The following is a 22,282-nucleotide window of genomic DNA, read 5'->3' as shown; positions in this document are numbered from 1 at the left end:
TTAGCTAATATTTTAGCTAGTTATCAGCTTCAGCAATATAAGCTATCAATTTCAGCATCTTCAGCGGTCAACTTCAGCTTACAGCATTTACATTATTATTATCATAGCTAATTCTATATATCTAGTTCATAATTATGTTAAAAAGTTATTTTTTTAAAGTTTTAAAAATGTAGTTTTAGTGTTCAACAAATGTTTATCCTGTTCGGCCTGCGACCTAAGGTGTGTTTTGGATTTTTTTCCCCTGTGCGACTGAGTTTGACACATCTGCTTTAACGCGGTTCATTTGTGATTTATCTGTGAAAAATTTCACCTAAAACTTTTCTCACTTTTTTCACATATGACCCACTTTCATCTGTACAATTTGCTTAAATGGTTCACAGTGTCTGTGTGGCATGACCTTTAAGGGTTTCTGCTGTTCCTAAAGGTTAATTTTGGTCATAAATGAGCCTGCTGGAGGCTGGCTTTTATTTTGGCGGAGCACAATTGGATTGAGTTGGACTGTCAGGTTGTACATGCTGCCCGGCTTTGGCCCGTTGATAAGGAGTCCCGCGGGGGCCTTGTCAGTCCAGCCAGCCTTGGCTTTAACTTATCCGTACAAACCTTCTCTTCTCTGTCACTCATCCACAAACCCACAACAACAGCTTCTTTCTGCTGCTCTTATCTCCCCAGCTGACGGGGTCACTGGGTTAGTGTTTTCACTCATTTATGTATCAATATTGATTTTTTTTTTCCTGATTTTTGCAGTTTGTATGTAGGCGGAGAAAGGGGTCAAGATGAGGAGCAGTAGATAGAGTTCTGCCTGACGATAGACGTCCATTCTCTGCTTCAGGCTGGAGTGACGGAGCCCCACATCCCTCCGTCCCTTTCTGGCTGCCATTCAGCCCATCGATCGGACTCGGGGTCCGGCCACCCCGAGGGAGGCTGGGGCTCGGAGACACACTGCCTCTTTTGTGGAGGGGGTCCTCCAGTTTAGACTGACAGCCGACAGTGCTGATAAAAACACGTCCCCCGCCTTCCTGTATTGTCCCTGGCAGACATGCTGTTCGCCATGTGTAACCTTTAGAGAGCTGTCCGCGCTTTAACCGTCATGATCACTAGAAACTGGAATTTTGCCCACACTGTCACACCCTTTGGCGTTCTCCCATCTCTGCAGCCTGTCTGTTTCCCACTGCAACAGAATTATTTAGAGATGCTTTCGTGAGTCTCATACCGTCTTGTTTTCTCTTTAGAAAGCTACATTCTTCTATCCGAGTGTGAAATGACTCCCGCATACTTCCTGACCTCTGTCCGCTCTGTCGTTCCTCTCCAGGGAGGAGAAGGAGCGGTGGATCAGAGCCAAGTACGAGCAGAAGCTGTTCCTGGTGGGGCTGCCCCAGTCAGACGTTCCTCTGGGGCAGCAGCTGCTCCGGGCGGTGGTGGAGGATGACCTGAGGTTGGTGGTGCTGCTGCTGGCCCACGGCACCAAGGAAGAGGTTAATGAGACCTACGGGGATGGAGACGGGCGCACCGCACTTCACCTCTCGTGCGCCATGGCCAATGTGGTCATCACACAGCTGCTCATCTGGGTCAGTCTGCGCTCAGCTCTCAGAAAATACTCTGAAATTTGGCAAATATTTAGTTTCTGAAAAAGTGAATGAATCAGCTGATCTACTGATAAAGGTTTTAACTCGGTGTGTATTGGCAAGAGTCTGGTACGTATCAGGATACCAGAACAATTATTTAAAGTTTGACTTTAAAATATTAATGTCTTTCACTGTAATAAAAGGGTAACATTCATTTTTTTCAATACTCACAACTGTATCTCATTTACAAGTGGATTTTATCCAAGAAAATTCATGGTGCTTTTTTTTTTTTTTTTTTGGTAAATTATTAAAAGGGAACAGTCAATATTGTCTGATTTCCATAAAAAAATGTTTTTTAGTTTAAGAAAAAAAAAAAGACTGAATGTGCCTTAAGCAATAAGGTTCTACACCAGAGGTCTGCAACCTCAGGAAGAGCCACACATCCTTTAGAAAATAAGACTATATTTATGTTATTGTTATTTTTATAAGAAATAAAAATACATGAGCATTATTTGGCATAAATAAAACAAACTTTAAGAGAAAATACATTTTCTCCCCCAAATATGAAGCATTTTATAACTTTTAACAAAGGTTCACAAGACTTCCTTTCAAATTAAAAGACTTCCTGTGTCACTTAGGATCACCTCGATGGAGGTCGGTCGTGTAAATTCAGAAATGAAAAAAATACATATATTTTTAAACGTTTTTTGGTGCTTCTTAGCCAAAAAGTCATAAATCTAACTTTCTAAAATAAAAAAAGAGTTAATTAACTGTGTTTTTTTAACCTTGAGGAACACCTAAAACACTGGAATTGAACCACTGTGGCCTCTGTGCTTTGGAGGCTCAAGTGAAAGTTATTTGTCTTTTTTAAACTTTACTCTACAGAGACTTTTTTAAACTATATGTTTTGTATTTATCTTTAACCAGAGAGCCACAAAGGAGGGTTAGAAGAGCCAGACGTGGTTCTGGAGCCTTGATCTGAACTTATGATTGAAGAAATAGTATGGAGAGAAAATAGACTCACCCTGATTTGTGTGTGTGATTCTTGATTTTTAACTCATACGTTACATTGTTTGCATAAGTACAAAAATGATGAAATAATAAGAAATTCAAAACACAGTTTACACGTTTCAACATCTTGAAACTAAATTGCACACAAATCTTTAAATATTACACACAAATCGCTTGTTATGCCACACAAAAAACTGCTTTTACGCACAAATCTGATGTGAAACTCTTTTTACATGTCAGAGGAAGAAAAGATTCATCTGTAAGTGATGCGTTTAAATCAACAGGGTTTTCTTATCAACCCCTTTGAACTACAAACACACAAATCCAAAGTTACGCACAAATCAAGAATTATGCTTTTGGTATCTATGATGGAATTGATTTAAAAAAAAAAGAGTAATTAATTGCAAATCTGAAAATAAAATAATCACAGTTAATCACCTTTTTTTAGTTACAATATTTGCCAGACACTTTTTATCTGCAAATAATCCTAATCTGAAATTACACGCAAAATCGTACATTTAGAACGTTTATTTTTAACCCTTTGAGGGTCTAAAACTCTTTTTTTTTCTACTTTTCAATTTTCTGCAATTTGAAAGACTAACTGCTGTTTATTTGATATCATTTTAATCAGCACAACCTCTCCTATGTGACACTATCTTTATTTAATCATTATTCCATGTTATATTCACATAAAATCATGCAAATGCAGAAAATTCCATCTGGAAAAATGTGATTTATTTGATGTCGAAACCCCAAAAATGTTTAACAAGCTGTTTTTACAACATAGAATGAAAGTTTTAGTTGTAATTTTATAAAAACAAAATGAATAAAATTTGTCAACAAACTAATCAATATGTTTTTGAATGAAAATGCAAAAAAAATCCAGGCTAAAGTCAAACCAGGCAGCCCAAAAAATAAGAATTTCTCACTGCTGTCCTTTTCTCTATTTTAAATATTTTATGGAATTCTGTTTTTTTTTTCATTTTTTCCTCATACATTTTCTTTATTGTGTTTGTGAAAAAATAACAAAACAGTTTTTTGGGGAGAGAGATTTCAGGTCGGCTGCTCTCAGGTGGGGGCGTGTCTGTCCATTCTGAACTGCTCGCCTCCCATGACATCAGTGGGCGGGGCTTTCGCTGAGAACCGCGGAGCTTGTTATTGTGGAAAATTAATGTCGTTCCCCATCCCAAATATAATACTCCTCTATTTCCTTGTTGGGTTTCTCATAGCAGACGGCTCAGTTTGGCTCCGCCCCCATAGCGGCTGCAGCTGCATTACAGCCGTCACATGGACGTTCATTCTCCACCTTATTTATTAAAAATAAAAGATTGTTTTTGTCCAAAGAATACAAATAAATGCCCTATTATCTCTTTAATTTATTAAAGTTTCACTCACAGAATTTTAAAAAAGTTTTTTATTTTATTTTAGACAGAGTTTATTACGCTGATCTCACAGCTGCACAGCAGGACGCCTGAGCCTGATTAATAAATATTAACCAAGTAATTATGTTCTATTAATCGCATTAATGTGAATAGATTTTGTTCATTAAATTCTCAGTTTTTTCATGGGGACGACCATAAGATCCATAAGACGATTCAGGAGAAATGAAGATGAAAGACTTACTTTCGCCTTCTTTCCGTGACAGTACGGTGTGGACGTGAAGAGCAGGGATGCTCGTGGTCAGACGCCTCTGTCGTACGCCCGCCGCGCCGGAAGCCAGGAGTGCGCCGACATCCTCCTTCAACACGGCTGTCCCAACGACTCCAGCAACCTGACGCCCAACATGAGCCGCCGCAACCCCAACATCAACAACAACAACGCCCAGTGTGAGCTGAACCGCAGCATCAGCATCATGTAGACGCCAGAACGCCAACGCCGTCTCATCCCTTCACTGTGTTTCAGTAGAGAATCGCCACACGTGATGAATTAAGCTGCAATATTATGTACATTTAAGGTTTGGATTTTGATTTGTCTTCATTTTGATGGGTGGATTGATTGGTCTGAAGCGATCAGCGTTTTCGTATCCTCAGCGTCAACCAAACAAACGACTCACTCCGGCGTTCATAACTACCACCAAAAAGCATTTCCTTAATGCTGGAACATTTCCGCTGATGTCTTCCCCTCTGCGACGCGACCCGAGTGCATAATGAGAGAGAAACTTTCCCGGCTTAAACTGTAAAGAATAGCAGCAGAAGTGACAGAACAGAGATGTGAGGAGAAGCCCATTCCTCATGATAACAGTGGTGGTTTCAGCTCTCGTAATGATGCATGTTTTCAACCAGCTATCAACCTTTTGACATGCTATTCATATACAAAGGCAAAGCAATTATGGTTAAAGAGGCCAAATGATTTAGATACTCAATTCACAGGGAAATGGATTTGGATCGTCATAAAGGAGCTGATTGCAAAATTCCTTTTGGGTGAAAGAGAATCATTTCCTTTGGCACTTTCTTTCTTTCTTTCTTTCTTTTTTTTTCCACAATCCTTCAGTAAAAGTGTCCACGACGGTGAAGGAATTAAGGGGCACGACGGCGTATGGCCATTAGGCCACATAGTTTTGTAAGCGTGCCTCTTCAATCAGATCTCATTCGAATACAAAGAATTGATTGAAACCCTGAAATTCTGCCATTACGACGCCTTTGTTGGAATCATTTTCAGATTGTGTTGATAATTGTTTGACACAAATTTCCGAATCTTCAAAATATGCATTCAGCCTGAGAGATGTGAAGCTCTAGAGATCATATCTTCCGTTTGTTGCTGTGAAATACATCCGTACCTGTACAGAACATTTACTCTGTGGATGAAGGACAGCGGTTGAAGACTGCAGTGACGCTTTTGGAGCATTTTTGTGTTTAATTGTACAGATTTATGTAAAAAAAAGTTGTTTTTTTGCCTTATTTCTTATTGGAACATTTGACTTTCTAAAGACCGTCCAGTCCTGAAAAGCTATCAGCCTAAGAGTGTGTTACGAGATTTATGACTGACAATATAAGGGATTAAAAAGTACATATATATGATGTTCTACAGATCTGTTTAGCCATTTTCTTTATAGTATATGAAGAATAAGGTTTAAGAATTGTTTTTTTCTAAAAACAAAGATTTTTATGTTACAGAGCAAGCTGAAACTTTATTTTGACAGTATTTTATTTTAAATTAAACAGCAAATATCATATTTTCAAGACATCAAACTGAAATAGTTTCTAAAAAATATGGTTTTAAAACATGACAAAAATATAGATTTTTTTTTTTAAATCAACCACATGGATATACTGTATATCAGAGGTCTGCAACCTGAGGCTCCAGAGCCACATGTGGCTTTTTGGTTAAAGAAAAATAGAAATTTTAAAAAGTACCTGTAAAGTTAATAAGAAGTAGTAAAGTATGGGGTGTAACGGATCAGAAAAATGACGGTTCGGATCGTGTCACGGTTTTAGGGTCACGGTTCGGATCATTTTGGATCAATAAAAAGTAAAAACAAAAAAAAATTAGTTTTTTGAGAAGTTTTAGAACATATATTTGAGAAAACATGTATAAAGTCCTTCAAACCCAAAATGTAAAAACTTGTAGTTTCTGGTTACATTTAAATATCTGGAAACCAAATCTACAAAAACGGAGAAAAAAGACCCCTCCCCCTCCCTCAATGTCCAAATTAAATCTTTCAAATTCAACTTTCATTCCTTTATGGTTTCAAATAATTATTATTATAAGTAGTACCTGTGCAGGCCCGCTTTTCCTGGTGATTTTTGACCCTTTTGGCTTGCCGTACTACATGTTGCAGGAGCAGCGGCTCCTCACTGGGAGATCTCCTGAACTCTGACATGGAGGCGTTATTCAGCTCCTCAAAATAAAGAAATCTTTCAGTATCCGTGTCCTCCATAACGACTTCGAGAAAAGCTCCTCCCACAGGGGGCGGGAGCTTCAGGTTACAGACTTACAGAAAAACTGTCAAGACGAAACTTTAACGTTTGTTAAAACGGAGACGGTGTACAGTTCAGGAATTTGACGCTGATCGCATCGGTGTGGACAAACAATTGAATTTAATAATTCGCTCGTGTGTGAGGGACGCGGCGGCGGCGGGAGGAGGAGGTACACGTGTGCGCCAAACCGTGGCTAGTGATCCATACGGATCCGTTACACAACTATAGCAAAGTAAAATCAGCTGGAGGTCAGTCAGCACCAGAATTCATACTTTTTTATTATAAAAAAGATTATAAAAGTGGATTTTATATATTTTTTAACAATTTCCTGTATTCTATTGTTCAAAAAAGTGACTTAATTTAGCTTTGATTTAATTTAATTTTGAATTTCTGGCTCAGATGAACCACAAACCGTAAAATAATTTGTAACCACTGCTGACGTCTCAGTACTCAATACTATTTTGCTGCGTTGAGATGGTCGTTTGTGGGCTTTTATTTTGAAATTCTGTCAAAACAGTTTTTTATTTTCATGTTTATCATGAATTTATGCCAATAAACCAACCGTTTATTTATATTTATCTTAATCGTAACTACAGCATAAATACAAATCCGACTTTGTGCCTCCTCCTGGGTTGTTGAGACAAATCAACTTAAACGGATCTTTAAGGTTTAAAGGTTGCAGACACCTGATATATAAGGAATACGTAATGGTTAAATTAATAAAACAAACATATTTTTGCTTCCTTAAACAGACTACATGCACAAATTAACCCCCAGAATCCCAATCTCTGCAAAGTTTGTGAACTAATTTCTCATTTTTTGTTCTATTTTTGGTACATGTGCAGGAGGTGTTTGCTAAAGGTTTAAAAACAGATAATTTACTTAAATAATTTACTTAAAATATCTGTAAATGTATGCATAAAATGTTTGTGTTTTAATGCATAAAGGTAGAAAAATAAGAGTAAGAGGATTTATTGTTTTTTTCAAAATAAAACTACACGGGTGATTTTTTATTTTTATTTTTTATTTTTCTAAATTTCATTTCGCCTCTTTTGAGTCACTTCCACGTAGGAATAAAATGTGTAATCCTTCCTGAAACAAAAAGCCACAAACTTGATTTTCTAACTGGTACTGTACTGTGATCCTGGCCTTATTTCTGAACATTACTTGACCGATTATTATTATTATTTCACTGCGTTTATATTTTCCCTTTCCAGTGAAATAACCGAAGAGTTTTCTGTACAGCCATTGCCTCATTTTTTTAATTTACATATTTTAGGATACAGGAAGAGAAATGAAACACACTCAAAAGATGCTTGTTTTGCCAAAAAGCATTACATGTAAATATTATTTACAAATATTAGCGTTTATCTGAAGCTCCATAGAGAAACTAGCAGAAACGGTTCCCTTCATTTGTTTTTTTTTTTTACATTTTTGTTTACTTGATCGTCTTTGGGAGTTGTGTATACTGATGTACATTTGACATATTTATAAAGCAGTTTGTAAATATCTTTTTTTTGTTAATTTTCCTATTGTATTTCCTTTTTTGTTCTGAAACGAAGCAAAAAAGCAAAATGTTGTACGCTTGGCTGACCCATTAATGAACACATTCAAATAAAACATGTAACCTCCCCGACTCTGCAGAAAATGTTTTTATCGTCAAAGTTAAAAGTCTAGTCGTGGTCTCTGATATTCCTCTTTTGTGCGTCCCGTCATCGGCCTCTGCGTGGAGGTAAGTGGCCCCGCCTCCCCACTTCCTGCCTCCAGGACCCCCAACAGTTCCTGAAAGAGGATTAAGATAAGGAGCCGAGCTTAGTGTCAGGAGTCTGACAGCGGCAGGAAAACCCAAAGATCTGAGTGTTTAGGGGAGTCCAGCCTTCTCTAATCTGATCCTGATTTCCTGCTAATCCGGTCTCGGTGTGTCTTCATTGGCTTCCTCTTTCTCTGTTGTCTATCAGGTGGTCGCTCTTTGGTTTCGGGGTCACGCTTCGACGCTCTAAAGATAAAACTTCCTCCCTGGAGGACATCTGAGAATACAGTGGATACAGTGGAAGCTTTTCAAGCTCCATTTGTTGGAAAAGTGCTCAACAAAAACAGTTCGATTTGATTTTTGTTTCCTAACTCGGACCATCAACTACCATAAATGGTAAAAGTCGTATATTTGATCAGGACAGCCTGAAGGGCTTTACAGTCAGTCTCACTCCTCAGCCGAACACCGGCGCCAACCTGTAACCACCAGCGGAGGTGTGAGGTGGGAATCGAACCTTAATCTACAGATCAGAGGTCGACCACTGCACCACAGCCACCCCATTATTACTTAAAACTCCTGAATTCATTTCCTAGTACCTAAAAAAATCGTTTTTGTTTTTGAATTTAATTAGATGCTAAATTTAAGTAATTTTACACATAAAGTTGTTTGTCGCAAATATGTTACAACAGGCTTTAAGTTTTTTAGGTTTGACTAATATATCAACCAACATTAATGCACACATGATGCTAAACAATTACTTTAATTAATGCTTTGTAATGCATTAGGTAAGGTTGAAAAATAAGTATTAGCTAACTGATAACTAAATAGGTAATACTACTAAAGTTACGCATTAGCACACGCGATTAATCAAAGAGAATTAACGCGTTATTTATTAACGCAAATTAATCACACCTAGCAAAACGGCAATTTTCCACTTTGCCTCTGTGGTTCAGGCTTCCTCGCCGTGCGTCAAAACACTTCGTCAGCCTCGTATTATGGTCACAAAACAAATAAATATTCACTCGATTTTTAGTACTTTATTCTTGCTGTTTTTTTCGGTTTAGATCGCCTTTTCACAAACAGTGGACTGTTTGATTCGTGGTTCAATTCGTTGTCGTGTTACCGTGACAACCTCGACTGCAGCGGCTAAGGAAAGCCATCGTCACGATTGGTTAAATAAAATAAAAAAACTTTTTTTTTTGTTTCTGTCTTTGAGTAATACTGCTGACATCAAAGTATTTTGAGTTTTGTTTATCTTATTGTTGATGTGTACAAATAATTTACGCTTCTGGGTTAACACTTGATCATTTTAAACATTTCACACAATAAAAATAAAGATTTCTTTTTTTCTCTCCAGACTTGTTCTTGTTGTCACATAAAATTTATCTGATAAAATTGCGATTAATCGCAATTAATCACAACTCAAAAGTGTAATTGATCGGATTAATTTCATAATCAATTGAAAGCATTAGTTAGAAATAAACATTTTAAATGAACAATATTGTGCGTGATTTCATACCATCATTATTTGCAGATAATAGGTCGTTGGCAAATACTGTGAAAAAAAACTAACCGCAATTATTCGCAAATCTTTTTTTGTACCAGTTCCGATTTATTAGTTTTTTTTTTTTTTTTTTGTCTTTTCCCGCCCTAGTTTTAAACGTATAATTTTGGGAGTGACTTCATATTGTGATTATTTTTACATAATAAGTGGTTGGCAAATACTGGAAAAAAAAAATAATCGCGAATAATCCTGATTAATTTTTTACCAGGTTTCCGATTAATTATTATTATTATTATTATTTTAATCGGTGCCTAGCCCTCGTTTTTAAATGTACAATTTCGTGTGTGATTTCATATTGTGATTATTTGCAGATAATAAGTGGTAGGCAAATACAGTTAAAAAAAAAAAAGCGATTAATCGCGATTATTTTTCACGAATTAAGGATTAATTAATTTTTTTATTTTAATTGGTGCCCGACCCTAATTTTAAATGTACAATTTTGTGTGTGATTTCATATTGTGATAATTTGCAGATGATAAGTCGTTAGAAAATACGGTAAGAGAAAAAGAAAACAAAAACGATTAATCGCGATTAATCTTTCACCAGTCTGCAATTAATTTGTTGTTTTGTTTTGTTTTAAATTGGTGCCCGACCCTCGTTTTAAATGTACAATTTTGTGCATGATTTCATTTAGTGATTATTTGCAGTTAATCGATGGTTGGCAAAATTGTGAAAAAAAAAATAAAAATTCACCACGTTAGTAATTAAGTAGTTTTTTTGTTTTTTTTAATCGGTTCCCAGCCCTAATTTTAAATGTACAATTCTGAGCGTGATTTAATATTATAATAATATTAGATAATAAGTGGTTGGTAAATACTGTGGAAAAATAATTGCAAATAATCATTAATAATTATTTACCAGGTTTGCAATTCTTTTTTTTTTTTAATCGGTGCCCGACCCTAGTTTTAAATGTACAATTTTGTGTGTGATTTCATATTGTGATTTTTTTGTACATAATAAATGGTCGGCAAATACCGTAAAAAAAAAAGAAAAAAAAAGCGATTAATCGCGATTAATCTTTTACCAGTTTGTGAAAAATTTGTTTTTTTAAGTCGATGCCCCACTCTAGTTTTAAATATACAGTACTGTGTGTGATTTCATACTATGAATATTTGAACATAATGAGTGGTTGGCAAATACTGTAAAAAAAAAAAAAAAGTGATTAATCGCGATTAATTTTTTTACAAGGTTAGCGATTAATTTGTTTTTTTTTTGTTTTTTTTAGTCGGTGCCCGACCTTAGTTTTAAATTACAATTTTGTGTGTGCTTTCATATTGTGATTATTTGTAAATAATAGGTGTTTGTCAAATACTGTACAAAAAACTTTCACAATTAATTTTTTACCAGTTTGCGATTAATCAGTTTGAAATTTTTTAATCAATTGCCAGCCCTACTAATTACACATTATTTAATCATTAAATAATGTTTAAATATATGTTAACTAACATTAATGAATTATACCTTAATATAAAGTGTTGTGATATTTCTTGTGAGAGTTTGATAAAAGTTCAACCTTTGATTATTGTGGATAATCTTTAAAGTCCTGATTCACTAAATGAAGCTCCTGCATTGTTTCCCCATCAGGAAGCAACCAAACCGAAGCGTTTTAATGGATGTGCTCTGACAGAGCCGGCCTCTCGTGTTTGTTGTGTGCAGACAGGTATGCGTGTCTGCACTGCTGTGTGTTTTGATATTTGGTCGGGGCCTGCTAAACGGTGTGGAGGGCTCTCCGCCGCCCACCTCTTCACAGACAAATTGCCTTCAAGATTGCAGAGGTGGGTCTGAGGCTGATGGATGGGGACTGCAGAGACCTGACAAGACCAGATTTGCACACATTAAGTCCATATTTCCATAACACCTGGAAGTTGCCGGTTAATACTGGGCCCGCTAATGTCCTAAATGTTGCATCGAGGTGGTTTATCTTGCTCGTTCATTGCTGCCTGTCTCAATCTGGAGACTGTTGCTCCCCTTTAACCTTTGGAGCAGTAATTACATGCCCTCTTCTCCGTCAGTCGCATCTCTGGGAGATCCATTTATCAATTTGGGTTCTGTCATGTCGGACCGGCGCTTCGGTGTTCCTCTTCTGAACTCACGTCTCCATCCTCCCACCTGACGGTTTCTCCGTGCTCCGCCTCCCCGCACTTCTTTGTCTCCCATTAACGCTCCATTCCCATCCCGTTTTTCCCTCTCCCCTCCCTCCTCTTCTTCTTCCCCGTTGGCTTTTGCCTGCGTTTCGCCGTTAATTTGCCTGAGAATGCATTAGCTGTAATGAAGGCTGAGGGCCGAGGGAATCCTCCAGGGTTCCATTAATCATCCCCCCTCAGACAGGCAACCTTGATTACAAGTGGCAAGAAATTCATTAGAGCCGGGCCTCTGACAACTCTTATCTCCGCCACTAGATCTGACTCATTAGGCGGCCAAATTAAAGCTATGATGGCCCTGATGAAACTCATCGCTTGTTTATCTTGTGCGATTTGATGCATCTGCCCATACATCACTGTACTGTCCAGACCCCACCCCCCCTCCCAACAAGTCAGGCCTCCAATCAGCTCTCTCCCAGGATGGGAATGGTGGAAAAGTCTTTTTTGGATTTACAGAAAGGATAGATTTAAGTAAAAAAATGAGTTATCTAATTATCTCACGTTATAATGGAAGCTTATTATTGAGCCACAGCTCCTCCTCCTCCTCCTCCTCATCATCATCATCATCATCGGATACGGAAATAGCTTTTACATTTTAGCACAACGTCGTGAAGTTGACCGTCCATATTAGTCAGCTCGTCTCGTAATAAAACTGCCCGCCGCTGCTTCACGAAACCATCACTCCTGGAATCGCCGTCCGAGTGTCACAGTCTGGATCATGAGGTGGACTTTCAAATCCACTTTATGTCTTTGGAGACCAGGTCATGGAAGGTCAAACTGATGAGAAACCTGGCAGAGCGTCCACAACGAGGAGGAATTTTAGGGCTGAAGTGTTGTTTTGAGAAGGAAAAAAAAAGCTGGCCTCGACTTTAAAATTCAATAAAAGTACGAATTTAGTTTCTTTTGTCTGTGAAGCAAAATTATTCCAACATGAGAGTCTTTGGAAACAGATCAGAGAGGCTAAAGCCGCCACGGAAATGAAGCTTTTCACCAAATCCGTCCTTCTTTCCCCCCATCCTTTGGTTTTTTATTTACTTAAACTTTACTTTTTTTTTTTTAAGGTCAAAATACATTTTCAATGAGAAATTCTGTGTTTTCAATACAAAAATTGTCTATATTTTAACATTATTTTGCAAATTTGTCTTTAAATATTTGTAGTTTTTACTTTTAGAATTACGATATTATCATTTTTTTAAAGAAAATTTTTCAAAAATGATGTGGTGCAACAAAAATGTCTTCATTTCTGATTAAATTCCCCTTTTTTCCTCTTTTTTTCTAAACTAAATGTAACCAAGAAATGACGCTTCCGTTTGGAGGCCTGTTGAGACTCACAGAGAAGTTAATTACAGTGTGTTGAATGCGTTCAGCCTAATGAGGACCCATCAGTCCACTTGAGACTACATGGCCTCCTATAAAGAGGAATCAATCACTGCAGCCATAAAAAAAAAAAAACGCTCTGAGGGTAAAAGAAAATTAAAAATAAAATCATTTAAAGATAATCAAAACTTTTTGTTTGCCTTAAATCAATTAAAATATTTATATTTGAACTCACAAAAGTCTGTAAATATGTAAAAATGTTTGAGGGAAATTGCAGGTTTTGAATTTAAAACGGAAATGAAATTGCCAATTAGGATTTTCAAATTAAAATGAATAAAATTCCAAATAAAAAGGATTCAATCCAGCTTTCATATATAAAGTGATTTATTAGGTCAATTATAATTTACAATTGTCCCTTGTTTGGTCGTTATTTCCTTGACATTTTTTCCTCTTTTCATTCTTCAACAAATATCTCTGAAAGGTGTTTCCCACAAACAAAACGTTACATGCAAACGTGGCTCAACAAATTGTACGAAACACAAAAAGAAATAAAAATGTTTCTTTTTTTTTTCAGAACATGCACAACAGAACGTTTCGGCCCTACATAAATACTTAAAAAATATTTACAGCCACATCTCATAACTTCTCCTTATTTCTATTTATATATTTACATGACAATAAATAAAAATAAAAAAAGAAAAGCATATTGCCAAATTATTTCTCTGTTTGTGAGCAAATTCTCACCTTTCTGACCAAACAAGTGAATCCTCCGTTTTGTGCGTCATGCGTTCAGCAGATCAGAGTCTGGGTTTGTGTCCATAGTCTGCGCGTTCACGGTCGGGTCCCCTGCTCTATCTGTTGGTGCTGACTCCTCACTGCGAACCTGTTGACGTGCACGGGGATGGGCACCACGATTTTGGGGTTCCTCACCGGCTCTCCTGAGCGGTTGTTGACGTTGCCGGCTTTGATCCGTTTCCACTTGGCTCTGCGGTTCTGGAACCAGATCTTCACCTGCACCTCGCTCAGCTTGAGCGCGTGCGCGATCTGCGAGCGCTCGGTCAGGGACAGGTACTTTTTACAGTGAAACTCCTTCTCCAGCTCGAGCAGCTGCTCGCTGGTGAAAGCTGTTCGTCTCCGGCGGCTCTTCCCCGCCGAGCTGCCGGTGGGCAGCGCCTCCTGGGAGCTGCTCTTTAGTTTGCCCTTCTGGGAGCCCAGCGGCCCGCAGTTGTTCCCGTCTGAGAAGCTCTCGTTCTCGCTGTCTGCGGAGCTGTCCTCCCGGTCGCTGCACGCCGTGTCTGCGGATTTTAGATCCAGCTTCTCCTCATCTGAACTGTACAGTTTTGTCTCACCTGAAATGTGGAGAGAAGTTCGCATAAATCCGATGTTTCAAACTTCAACAAAAGTGTCATTTTGACATAAAAACAACATTTTTATATGGAAACATTAAAATAAATGTTGAATAATTTACATTTTCTTAGGAATGTAAATAGTTTGATCAAATATAACTTTGTCAGATCGGTGCGTAACGGCTCCATGGCGCAGCGATCGTGCGTAATTGTCCTTACCCGATATAGTTTGGAAAGTTTCCGAGAAGTTGAGCAGCTCCTGCGCCTTGTCGCGGCTGTGCAGCTCGTCGGTGTGCGGACTCTCCTGCCTCCGCGCGCCGGGGTCAGCCGCGCTCAAACGCGGACCGGGCAGCTCCTGCGGCGGGTAGAAACTGTCCGGCGGGTCCGAGAAACTCGGCATGGTGGTGGTGAGCGCCACCATGGATGGCACCCCCTGTCCCAGGCTGGCGCAGAACGTGTTGGTGAGCCGCCCCGCGAAGGAGGCCAGCGGCGCGAGCGGAGGGATGCCGGATGACAGCGGCGAGTGGGACAAAGCCTGCGGGATGACCAGCGGCCTGTAGGGCATGAACATGGGGTAGCCCGTGTAGAGCAGGTGTCCCGGCCGGGGCTGGGGGGTCCCTATCAGGGAGTCGATGGAGAACGCGGTCCCCTGCCCGCCTGGTCTCTGCATATCTGCAGGAAAAAAAATCTGTGGAAGGAAACTTGAGTGTCCTCTCTGCGGCCAAACTTTCAGTTGGATGGGGAGTAGATCCTCTGGAGTGCTGTCATCCCTGTGCGCGCGCTGCCTATCCCCAGTCAGTCGGGCGCTTTGTTGCCCAAGCGCTACCTTTTTGTCCCACTCTGAGACATAAACACACTCTCCATCTATCTATCTATCTACCTCTCCCCTCCGCGCGCCTCCTCACTCCGCCCCTCTCCGTGCGCGCAGAGGAGGAGACGCCGAGCGCGCATTGGTTATCATCGGCAATACAAGGGGAATGAAAAGGGGGTGTTTCCCTGGGGGCTCATCCATCTTCCTCAAATTACGCTTCATTTCCTTATTCAGCCGATGACTTTTTGGCCGTCCTGAGAGGCGGTGGTTTCCCAGTGGAGCCCCTCGCGCCTCCCCGGCACCCCCCCCTCTCCTCCTTCCAGGTTCTCCATTGACTGCATGACGGTGTGAGAGACTCCAGCCCTTCCCCTTCTATAATCGTTGACCACACCAACCCAATCAGCTATTATTAATTTTGATTGATGATAAGTAATTACTCTGGATTTAAGGGACAGCGTAAAACAACGCGCGCTTTTGTTGGACTATTGGGGCCGATGGGCATCAAGAGTCAAGAGGGAGGAGAGGCAGATGTTTCCCGGCGCGCCTCTCCTTTTCTCCACGGCCAAAAACAAAGCGCGGGGCTTCAGAAAAAGAAGTGCCGCAACAATTGTTCCCTGGAGAGAGTCAGATTAGATTCAGATTAGAAGCGTTTACGCGGGGTCAGCTGGGACACTCCAGTGGAGCGGGAGCGACTTTCCCACTTTGAAAGAACTCAGGAAAACTATAGGAGAAGGATGTGAGTGGTAAAGTTCCCTCACCACCTCCCCTGCGGCGTTTATAGACCAAACATCGGCGTCATTTCCCTTTATTTGCGCGTAATAATTCGTCTTTGATCAAAGATCCACGCGGAGAATAAAAAAGAACATTCTTTTTTCTTTGAGTGGATCATCAGATCATCTCACCTTTTAAATGGAAATGGGAACTGATGATGATTAGCCCTATTGAGTCCCGCGTGCCCGGGCCCTCCAACTGGTCGGCTGATTGCACGAGGACATAAACATATCACCACCGACTCTGATTAGCTGTGGAGGACCAGGCCAGGCTAATTCTTATAATTGCAAGTGACTCGAGCGGCAGCAGCAGATTCTGCTCCTTTATTCGTTTCTTTTTCATAGAAAAAAATCATTTGTTGTCACTTCGTTTTAAAATTTTAGACATTTTTAGGATAAATTATTGAAATAAATTTCCAAATTTTATTTAAATTCCTTTTTGGATGATGAAACTGGATTTCTTTATAATATTTAAGTCTATTTTGAAACCCAAAAAGGTGATTTTATGCATTTTCCCCCCAAAAAATGACTAAAATTCCCTTTTCAACAGTATATCTAAACTCTTTTTAGCCCAAATATTTTTAATAGTTCTGAAAATCGCATCACATAATTAAATACCCATTAAATACACATTTTAAAAGACAAACATATTTTATTTTAAAAGTATTTTAGCAATTTTCGACTAAAATCATCTAATCTTTTATAGATCTATCCATCCAAATATAGTATTATAATTCATCCTAATGTTAAAAACACAATGCACAATTTAAAATTACAAAAGGAAATAAAAAAAAGAAAGAAAAGAAGTTTTAAACAACAATCAAATCCCTTTACTTTTTGCATTTCTTGTCTATAGCTCCCTCTTGTGGCACAAAAGCATCAAACGGTTGACTTGGATTAAAAAAAAAGGTTACAACAAGCAAAAACCATTAAAATAATCAGGATCAACTACTGTCAACATTGCATCACAATGTGTGATCTTTTCCAAACTGGTGCATTTAGTGGACGTATCCCCTGTAATCCAGCAGTAAGTAGTTTTTGATGAAGGTGGGCAGATCCAGGTTTGGCACCACTTTGAGCAGCCGCCCCTCCAGGAAGGTTCTGACCCGGCAGCGCGCCAAATGCTGCAGAGAGCGAGGCCTCGTTGCCAGGGAGAAGACAGACTCGTAAAAGTCTTTGTGTTTCTGTTAGTTTGGACACAAACAAACATGAATTTATCAGGTTTTTAGATGCAAAATCGCAAATATATCGATTATAACTTTTAAAAAAAAATATATATATATATATTTTCTTTTTAAATTATATCGAATTTTTTTTTAAAACAACAAGAGTAAGAAGATAAAAACAAACCAATTATTTTAATAGGTATCGAAACCATATCACAGAATTAAATATGCACTATATGCTTTAATTACATATTTTAAAACACAAAAAATAAGGATTAAAGCCAGCATTATTTTAACAATTTCCGTCTAAAATCGTATCTATCCATACAACTGTTATAATTCACCTTAACGCTAAAACACAATCCTCAACCTGATTATTCAGGTCATCGACTTGCCTCAAAAACGTCTGCAGACACAGACTCCAGCCAGGCGTCGGTGACTTTGAGGCGACTGTAGGCGTTCAGGAGAACCTCGATGGTGCGAGGAGATGCAGAGCAGTGTTTCAGGACCTGGAAGATGCATCACATTTCACAACAATCAGTTTCATACAATAATTTCTGCTCATAAGTGAGCTTGTGACTTCAGAACTGAAGAAATAAAGTAATTAAACACTTGTGAAATGAGCAGATTGGTCTTCTCCCCAGGGGTTTAACTGGAAATTATGCAATTAGTGCTAATTAATCTCCTATTAACACTCGCCTAATTAGGAACCAGGCATTTTGTCTAGTGCATGTTGGTTCACTGATAGTTGTAGTCTGTTTCCTGCAGAGAGTGCAACACTTCATGTTGTGTCATGAAATACTAATGATTTGGATGTAAAGTTAGAAAGTCTGTAAAGAAAACTGGTGTTTTGAGATTTATGTTCAAGGGAATGAATTGATGATCACGTAGTGTCGCTCTAGTCCAGAGGTCGGCAACCTTTAGAAGTAAAAGAGCCATTTGGGCTCGTTGTCTACTGATCAAAGTCAAGGAGTCGCATAATTTTACTTTAGCCTTTGAGAAATTTGGATTTGGATTTAATAATATGAATTATGTGATTTTTTTTTTAGGTTTGACAGAAGCTCAAATAACTTGTTTTCAAAATAAAAGATGATCTGACCCAAACAGGATAATCTCAGTGCAGCTACTACCTAATGTTGCGCAGCATAAGATAAAATGTGCTTTTAACTCATAAAAGATCAAAAGTTTAAACAAAATTTGGGTTTCCATGTAAAATCTGTTCATTCTGGAGGTAGAGTTGAGCAAACAAGACATCTTCAGGTCAACAGGGATGTAAAAACCTACATAGTTTATCATCTATGTGAACCTCAGACATCCATTTATACGTTTAACTAATCTAAATTAAACTAGAAAAGTTGCATTGCCTGCGATAATGCTTTTTGCTGAAGATTCTGAAGCTTTTTGCTGAAAAAGGTGATGCAATTTACTTTAATTCCTGAAAGGATTTGCTGAAAATGCAATAACTATTTGCAAAATGTTACATTTGCTAAAATACTGGAAATGTTAAAGATCTGAAGTTGAAATACTTTCTGAAAAATTTGTAGTAAAATTTCTGAAATATCACTAATTAATGCCAATTTTGCAAAAATATTTAGTGTGTTGCTTAAATCTGAGCTGAACTCCAAAGCAGTCTGAAAAACCTCAGTAGATGCCAAATTAGCCACAACAAAGCTAGCTTGTTGATTAAATACTAGCTAAAATACTCTAAAATTCCCCAGTAAGCTAAATTTGTCAAAAAAGTTAATCTGTTCATAAAATAAAAGCTAAACTCTAAATTAGCCTATAAAATCCCAGTAGATAGCAAATTGGTGAAAACAGTTAGCATGTTGCTAAATATTAGCTAAACTCCAAATTAGCATAAAAAAAACTTAGTAGATGACATATTGGTCAAAATAAGCTAGCTCGTTGCTTAAATACTAACTATACTCCAAAATAGCTCAGAATTCCTCAGTAAACTAAATTTCCCAAAAATGTTAGCATGTTGCTAAAATGGAAACTAAACTCTAAATTAGCCTATAAAAACCCCAGTAGATAAAAAAAATAGCCAAAAACGTTAGCATGTTGCTAAATATTAGCTAAACTCCAAATTAGCATAAAAAACCTTAGTAGATGACATATTGGCCAAAATAAGCTAGTTCGTTGCTTAAATACTAGCTAAACTCCAAAATAGCTCAGAATTTCTCAGTAAACTAAGTTTCCCAAAAATGTTAGCATGTTGCTAAAATGAAAACTAAACTCTAAATTAGCCTATAAAAACCCCAGTAGATAAAAAAATAGCCAAAAACGTTAGCATGTTGCTAAAATATTAGCTACATTCCAATTTTTGTGAAAATCATATCAAAGATGAAAGCAAAGCCTATGAATATATTTATAAGTTGTTGTTAGTCTACTTAGGATTTTGAAATCTGAAGATTTTCTCATTCATTTCTTATCAGGCATATCTTGCTCAATATTTTAATAACTATAAAGTTCACGAATACCGAAAATACAAGCAGTAATGTCCTGAACGAGCTGAACGTTTTGATCCCAAGATTGCTTAGTGTGATTGAGTTGGACCTTGGTAGTCTTAGTTTGTTGGCTTTGTTTATTTGTTTTCTTCAGGTAGTTTTGGTTTGGCAGCCATTAGCAGGTCGACATGGCTGGATCAGGAGTCTCCATGACTTATTTTATGTTTGGACAAGGAGAGATTAAAGAGCCACATGTGGTTCTGGGCCTGGTCTGGGCCTATTGGTGTAAACCAACATCAAATGCATGAGGAGGGTTCATGTGGAGGTATGATGGGATAGGATTCGCACCGTAGGTAGAGCGCCAGGCCACACCCTGATTGAGCCGTAGTTCAAAAGAGCGCGGACAACCCTCTCCGGCTGGTGGGACGCTTTGTAACACACCACCTTCAGGACGTGATGCATGGGAGCCTCCCCGCCGTAGTCCATGTCGTTCACACAGGCACCCTTAGCGAGCAGCAGATCCACGATTTCTGGATTGACATTCTTGCAGGCCATGTGCAGGGGGGTGTGCTTGTCCTGGTCCATGATGTGGATGCTGGCTCCCGCCTCCAGCAGCTTCTGGCACACCGTGAAGTAGCGTTCCAGGTCCTGTGGTTCCTGAGGTTGAGAGCAGGCGGAGTTCATGGGTGTGAAGCCCTCGTCGTTTCGATCGTCTAAAGCGGCTCCGTAGCTCAGGTAGAGGTCAACGAGGTCGGGGAGGCCGTGCCTGGCTGCCACGTGTAAGGGGGTGTCGTTTTCCTCCAGACTGTGACCGTTGATCGTAGCACCGTACTGAAGGAGATGTTTGGCACATCTGCAACCAGAATGGTGGAAGAACATTTCAGAGATGGAGTCATAGAATCAACCCAAACTATTGTGTTTAAATTTGAAGTTCTCTTTTTTGGCAGGTTATAAAACTTCAAATCTCTTGGTACATTCACATCGACTTCGGCAAGTGACTTCCAATGAAAAGTCTATGAGAACACGTAATTGGGCTTCAAAACTCTCACGTTCACTCATCTCTTGTGCAAGTTTTTAAGTCCATTAAACACGCAAAATGTGCGGCCATTGAACAGAATGCACAATAAAAGTTAAACCAATTAAACTTTGACCCATCAGGACTGGGCTTTAGCAGTGACGTATGGAAAAACGTTCCTTGTAATACATGGAATTACCAACCATTTGAAAAGAGAAATTAGTAGTTACAATTTTTACCCGGCTGGGAATATTTGAAAATTTGGCCAAATCCAAATTATTCCCCAACCTCTACAACACATTCTCACTCTCAACATATTGACGTTGGGTTAAGGACCCCACCGCACCACTTTTTGACATTTTGGGTGTCCCCAACTCGTCGTTTTATGACATGCTGGTTGCTCCCATAAAATCATGGGTCTCTAGCCTCTGGGCTGCAAACTGAAACTGGTCCTGATGCGAAGCAAACTGGTACCCTAACCCTGTACCTGTACCCTAACCTGGTACCGATTCCTATCTGGTAACGGTTCGGGTCCGGTACAGGGTCTGGTAGCTCATCCGGTGTTGGGTTAGAGTACCAGTTCCAGCGATATCCCAAGGACCAGGCCTCATCAGATGTGTGCATCTGGTACCATGTCTGGTACCGTATACCGAGGGTTGCTAACCCTGGATCTTACAAACAGCCAGAACGTCAAAACATGACGAGTTGGAGACACCCAAAAATATCAAAAAGTGGTGCGGTCCTTAACCAAGAGTTGAGAGTAATAATGCATTGACCCCTATGATTTCTCCACACCCCAAATTGGGGTAGAGGTGTCCAAATTTTTTTTTTAGGGTAACCCGTAGGGACTTTTCGCTGCATATCCCTCCACTGCGGGGGTTTATATGTGTCGCGTTTTCCCGCAGAGGAGAAATGCGTTTCTTGTCGTGGGTGTGGTCTCAAGTTTAAATTTAAAAGTAAGAAATACGTTTTTGTTTTAAAATGACTTTTTAAAGTTCTAAAAATGACATTGAAGTGTACTTTCTGAGCTTTAGCAGCTACTTGCTAACAAAGCTGACAGGAAAATCAAGGGTAAATGTCGTCGGAAATTGAAGACACTATTTTTCCATAACTCTCCACTCGGGGGGCTACATGTAGGGGGAAGCAGTAGGGGTAGGCGAAGAATTCAGATTTGACCCAAGTCTTTCACATATCGGAATAGAGCTGTGAAAGAAAAAAGCCTGGAGCCAGATTTGTACCGGTTTAATATTTCGTGTTAAGCCTCTTTCAATTGTACGTACATGCGCTAGTATCGGGTATCAGTCTAGTGTGAACACCGTACGCTAAGCGTGTTCAAGAACCTATGTTCAGTATGTTCTTGAACACGCTTCACATGCCCAGTGCACTCAAAAAAATGATTCAAGCCCTTCTTAAAGGTGACACATTTAGATTTAATCCATTTTACTCAAATTTAGTAGTTCATCAG

At 39.0% G+C, this 22,282-nt stretch overlaps 3 protein-coding genes across 4 annotated transcripts in view; 1 reads left to right on the top strand and 2 right to left on the bottom strand.

The window, feature by feature from the left end:
* agap3 (ArfGAP with GTPase domain, ankyrin repeat and PH domain 3) overlaps positions 1-5,599 on the top strand; it is a 202,564-nt gene extending 196,965 nt beyond the window's left edge. For both annotated transcript variants that reach the window (XM_024273323.2, XM_024273320.2), the window contains exons 17-18: positions 1,310-1,565; positions 4,219-5,599. In XM_024273323.2, coding sequence (XP_024129091.1) covers positions 1,310-1,565; positions 4,219-4,431 — 469 coding nt within the window. In that variant the 3' untranslated portion in view covers positions 4,432-5,599. The remainder of the gene's footprint in view (positions 1-1,309; positions 1,566-4,218) is intronic.
* Positions 5,600-13,624: 8,025 nt separating this feature from the next.
* On the bottom strand, positions 13,625-15,753 carry gbx1 (gastrulation brain homeobox 1). The gene is made up of 2 exons (XM_024273319.2): positions 14,828-15,753; positions 13,625-14,611 (listed from the first exon to the last, which is right to left on the bottom strand). Exons 1-2 carry the CDS (start codon positions 15,276-15,278, stop codon positions 14,094-14,096), a joined length of 969 nt encoding a protein of 322 aa, XP_024129087.1. The 5' UTR covers positions 15,279-15,753; the 3' UTR covers positions 13,625-14,093.
* Positions 15,754-16,754: 1,001 nt separating this feature from the next.
* Positions 16,755-22,282, bottom strand: part of asb10 (ankyrin repeat and SOCS box containing 10) — an 8,704-nt gene continuing 3,176 nt past the window's right edge. The window contains exons 3-5 of the mRNA XM_036216458.1: positions 20,151-20,655; positions 17,751-17,864; positions 16,755-17,373 (exon numbers count right to left, since the gene is read on the bottom strand). Of these exons, the coding sequence (XP_036072351.1) occupies positions 17,188-17,373; positions 17,751-17,864; positions 20,151-20,655 (805 nt within the window). The 3' untranslated portion in view covers positions 16,755-17,187. The remainder of the gene's footprint in view (positions 17,374-17,750; positions 17,865-20,150; positions 20,656-22,282) is intronic.

Source organism: Oryzias melastigma, linkage group LG17 (genome assembly GCF_002922805.2).
Source record: "Oryzias melastigma strain HK-1 linkage group LG17, ASM292280v2, whole genome shotgun sequence".
Lineage (NCBI taxonomy): Eukaryota > Metazoa > Chordata > Actinopteri > Beloniformes > Adrianichthyidae > Oryzias > Oryzias melastigma.
Note: the sequence above shows the minus strand (reverse complement) of the source record. Positions and strands in the feature narration are given on the sequence as shown.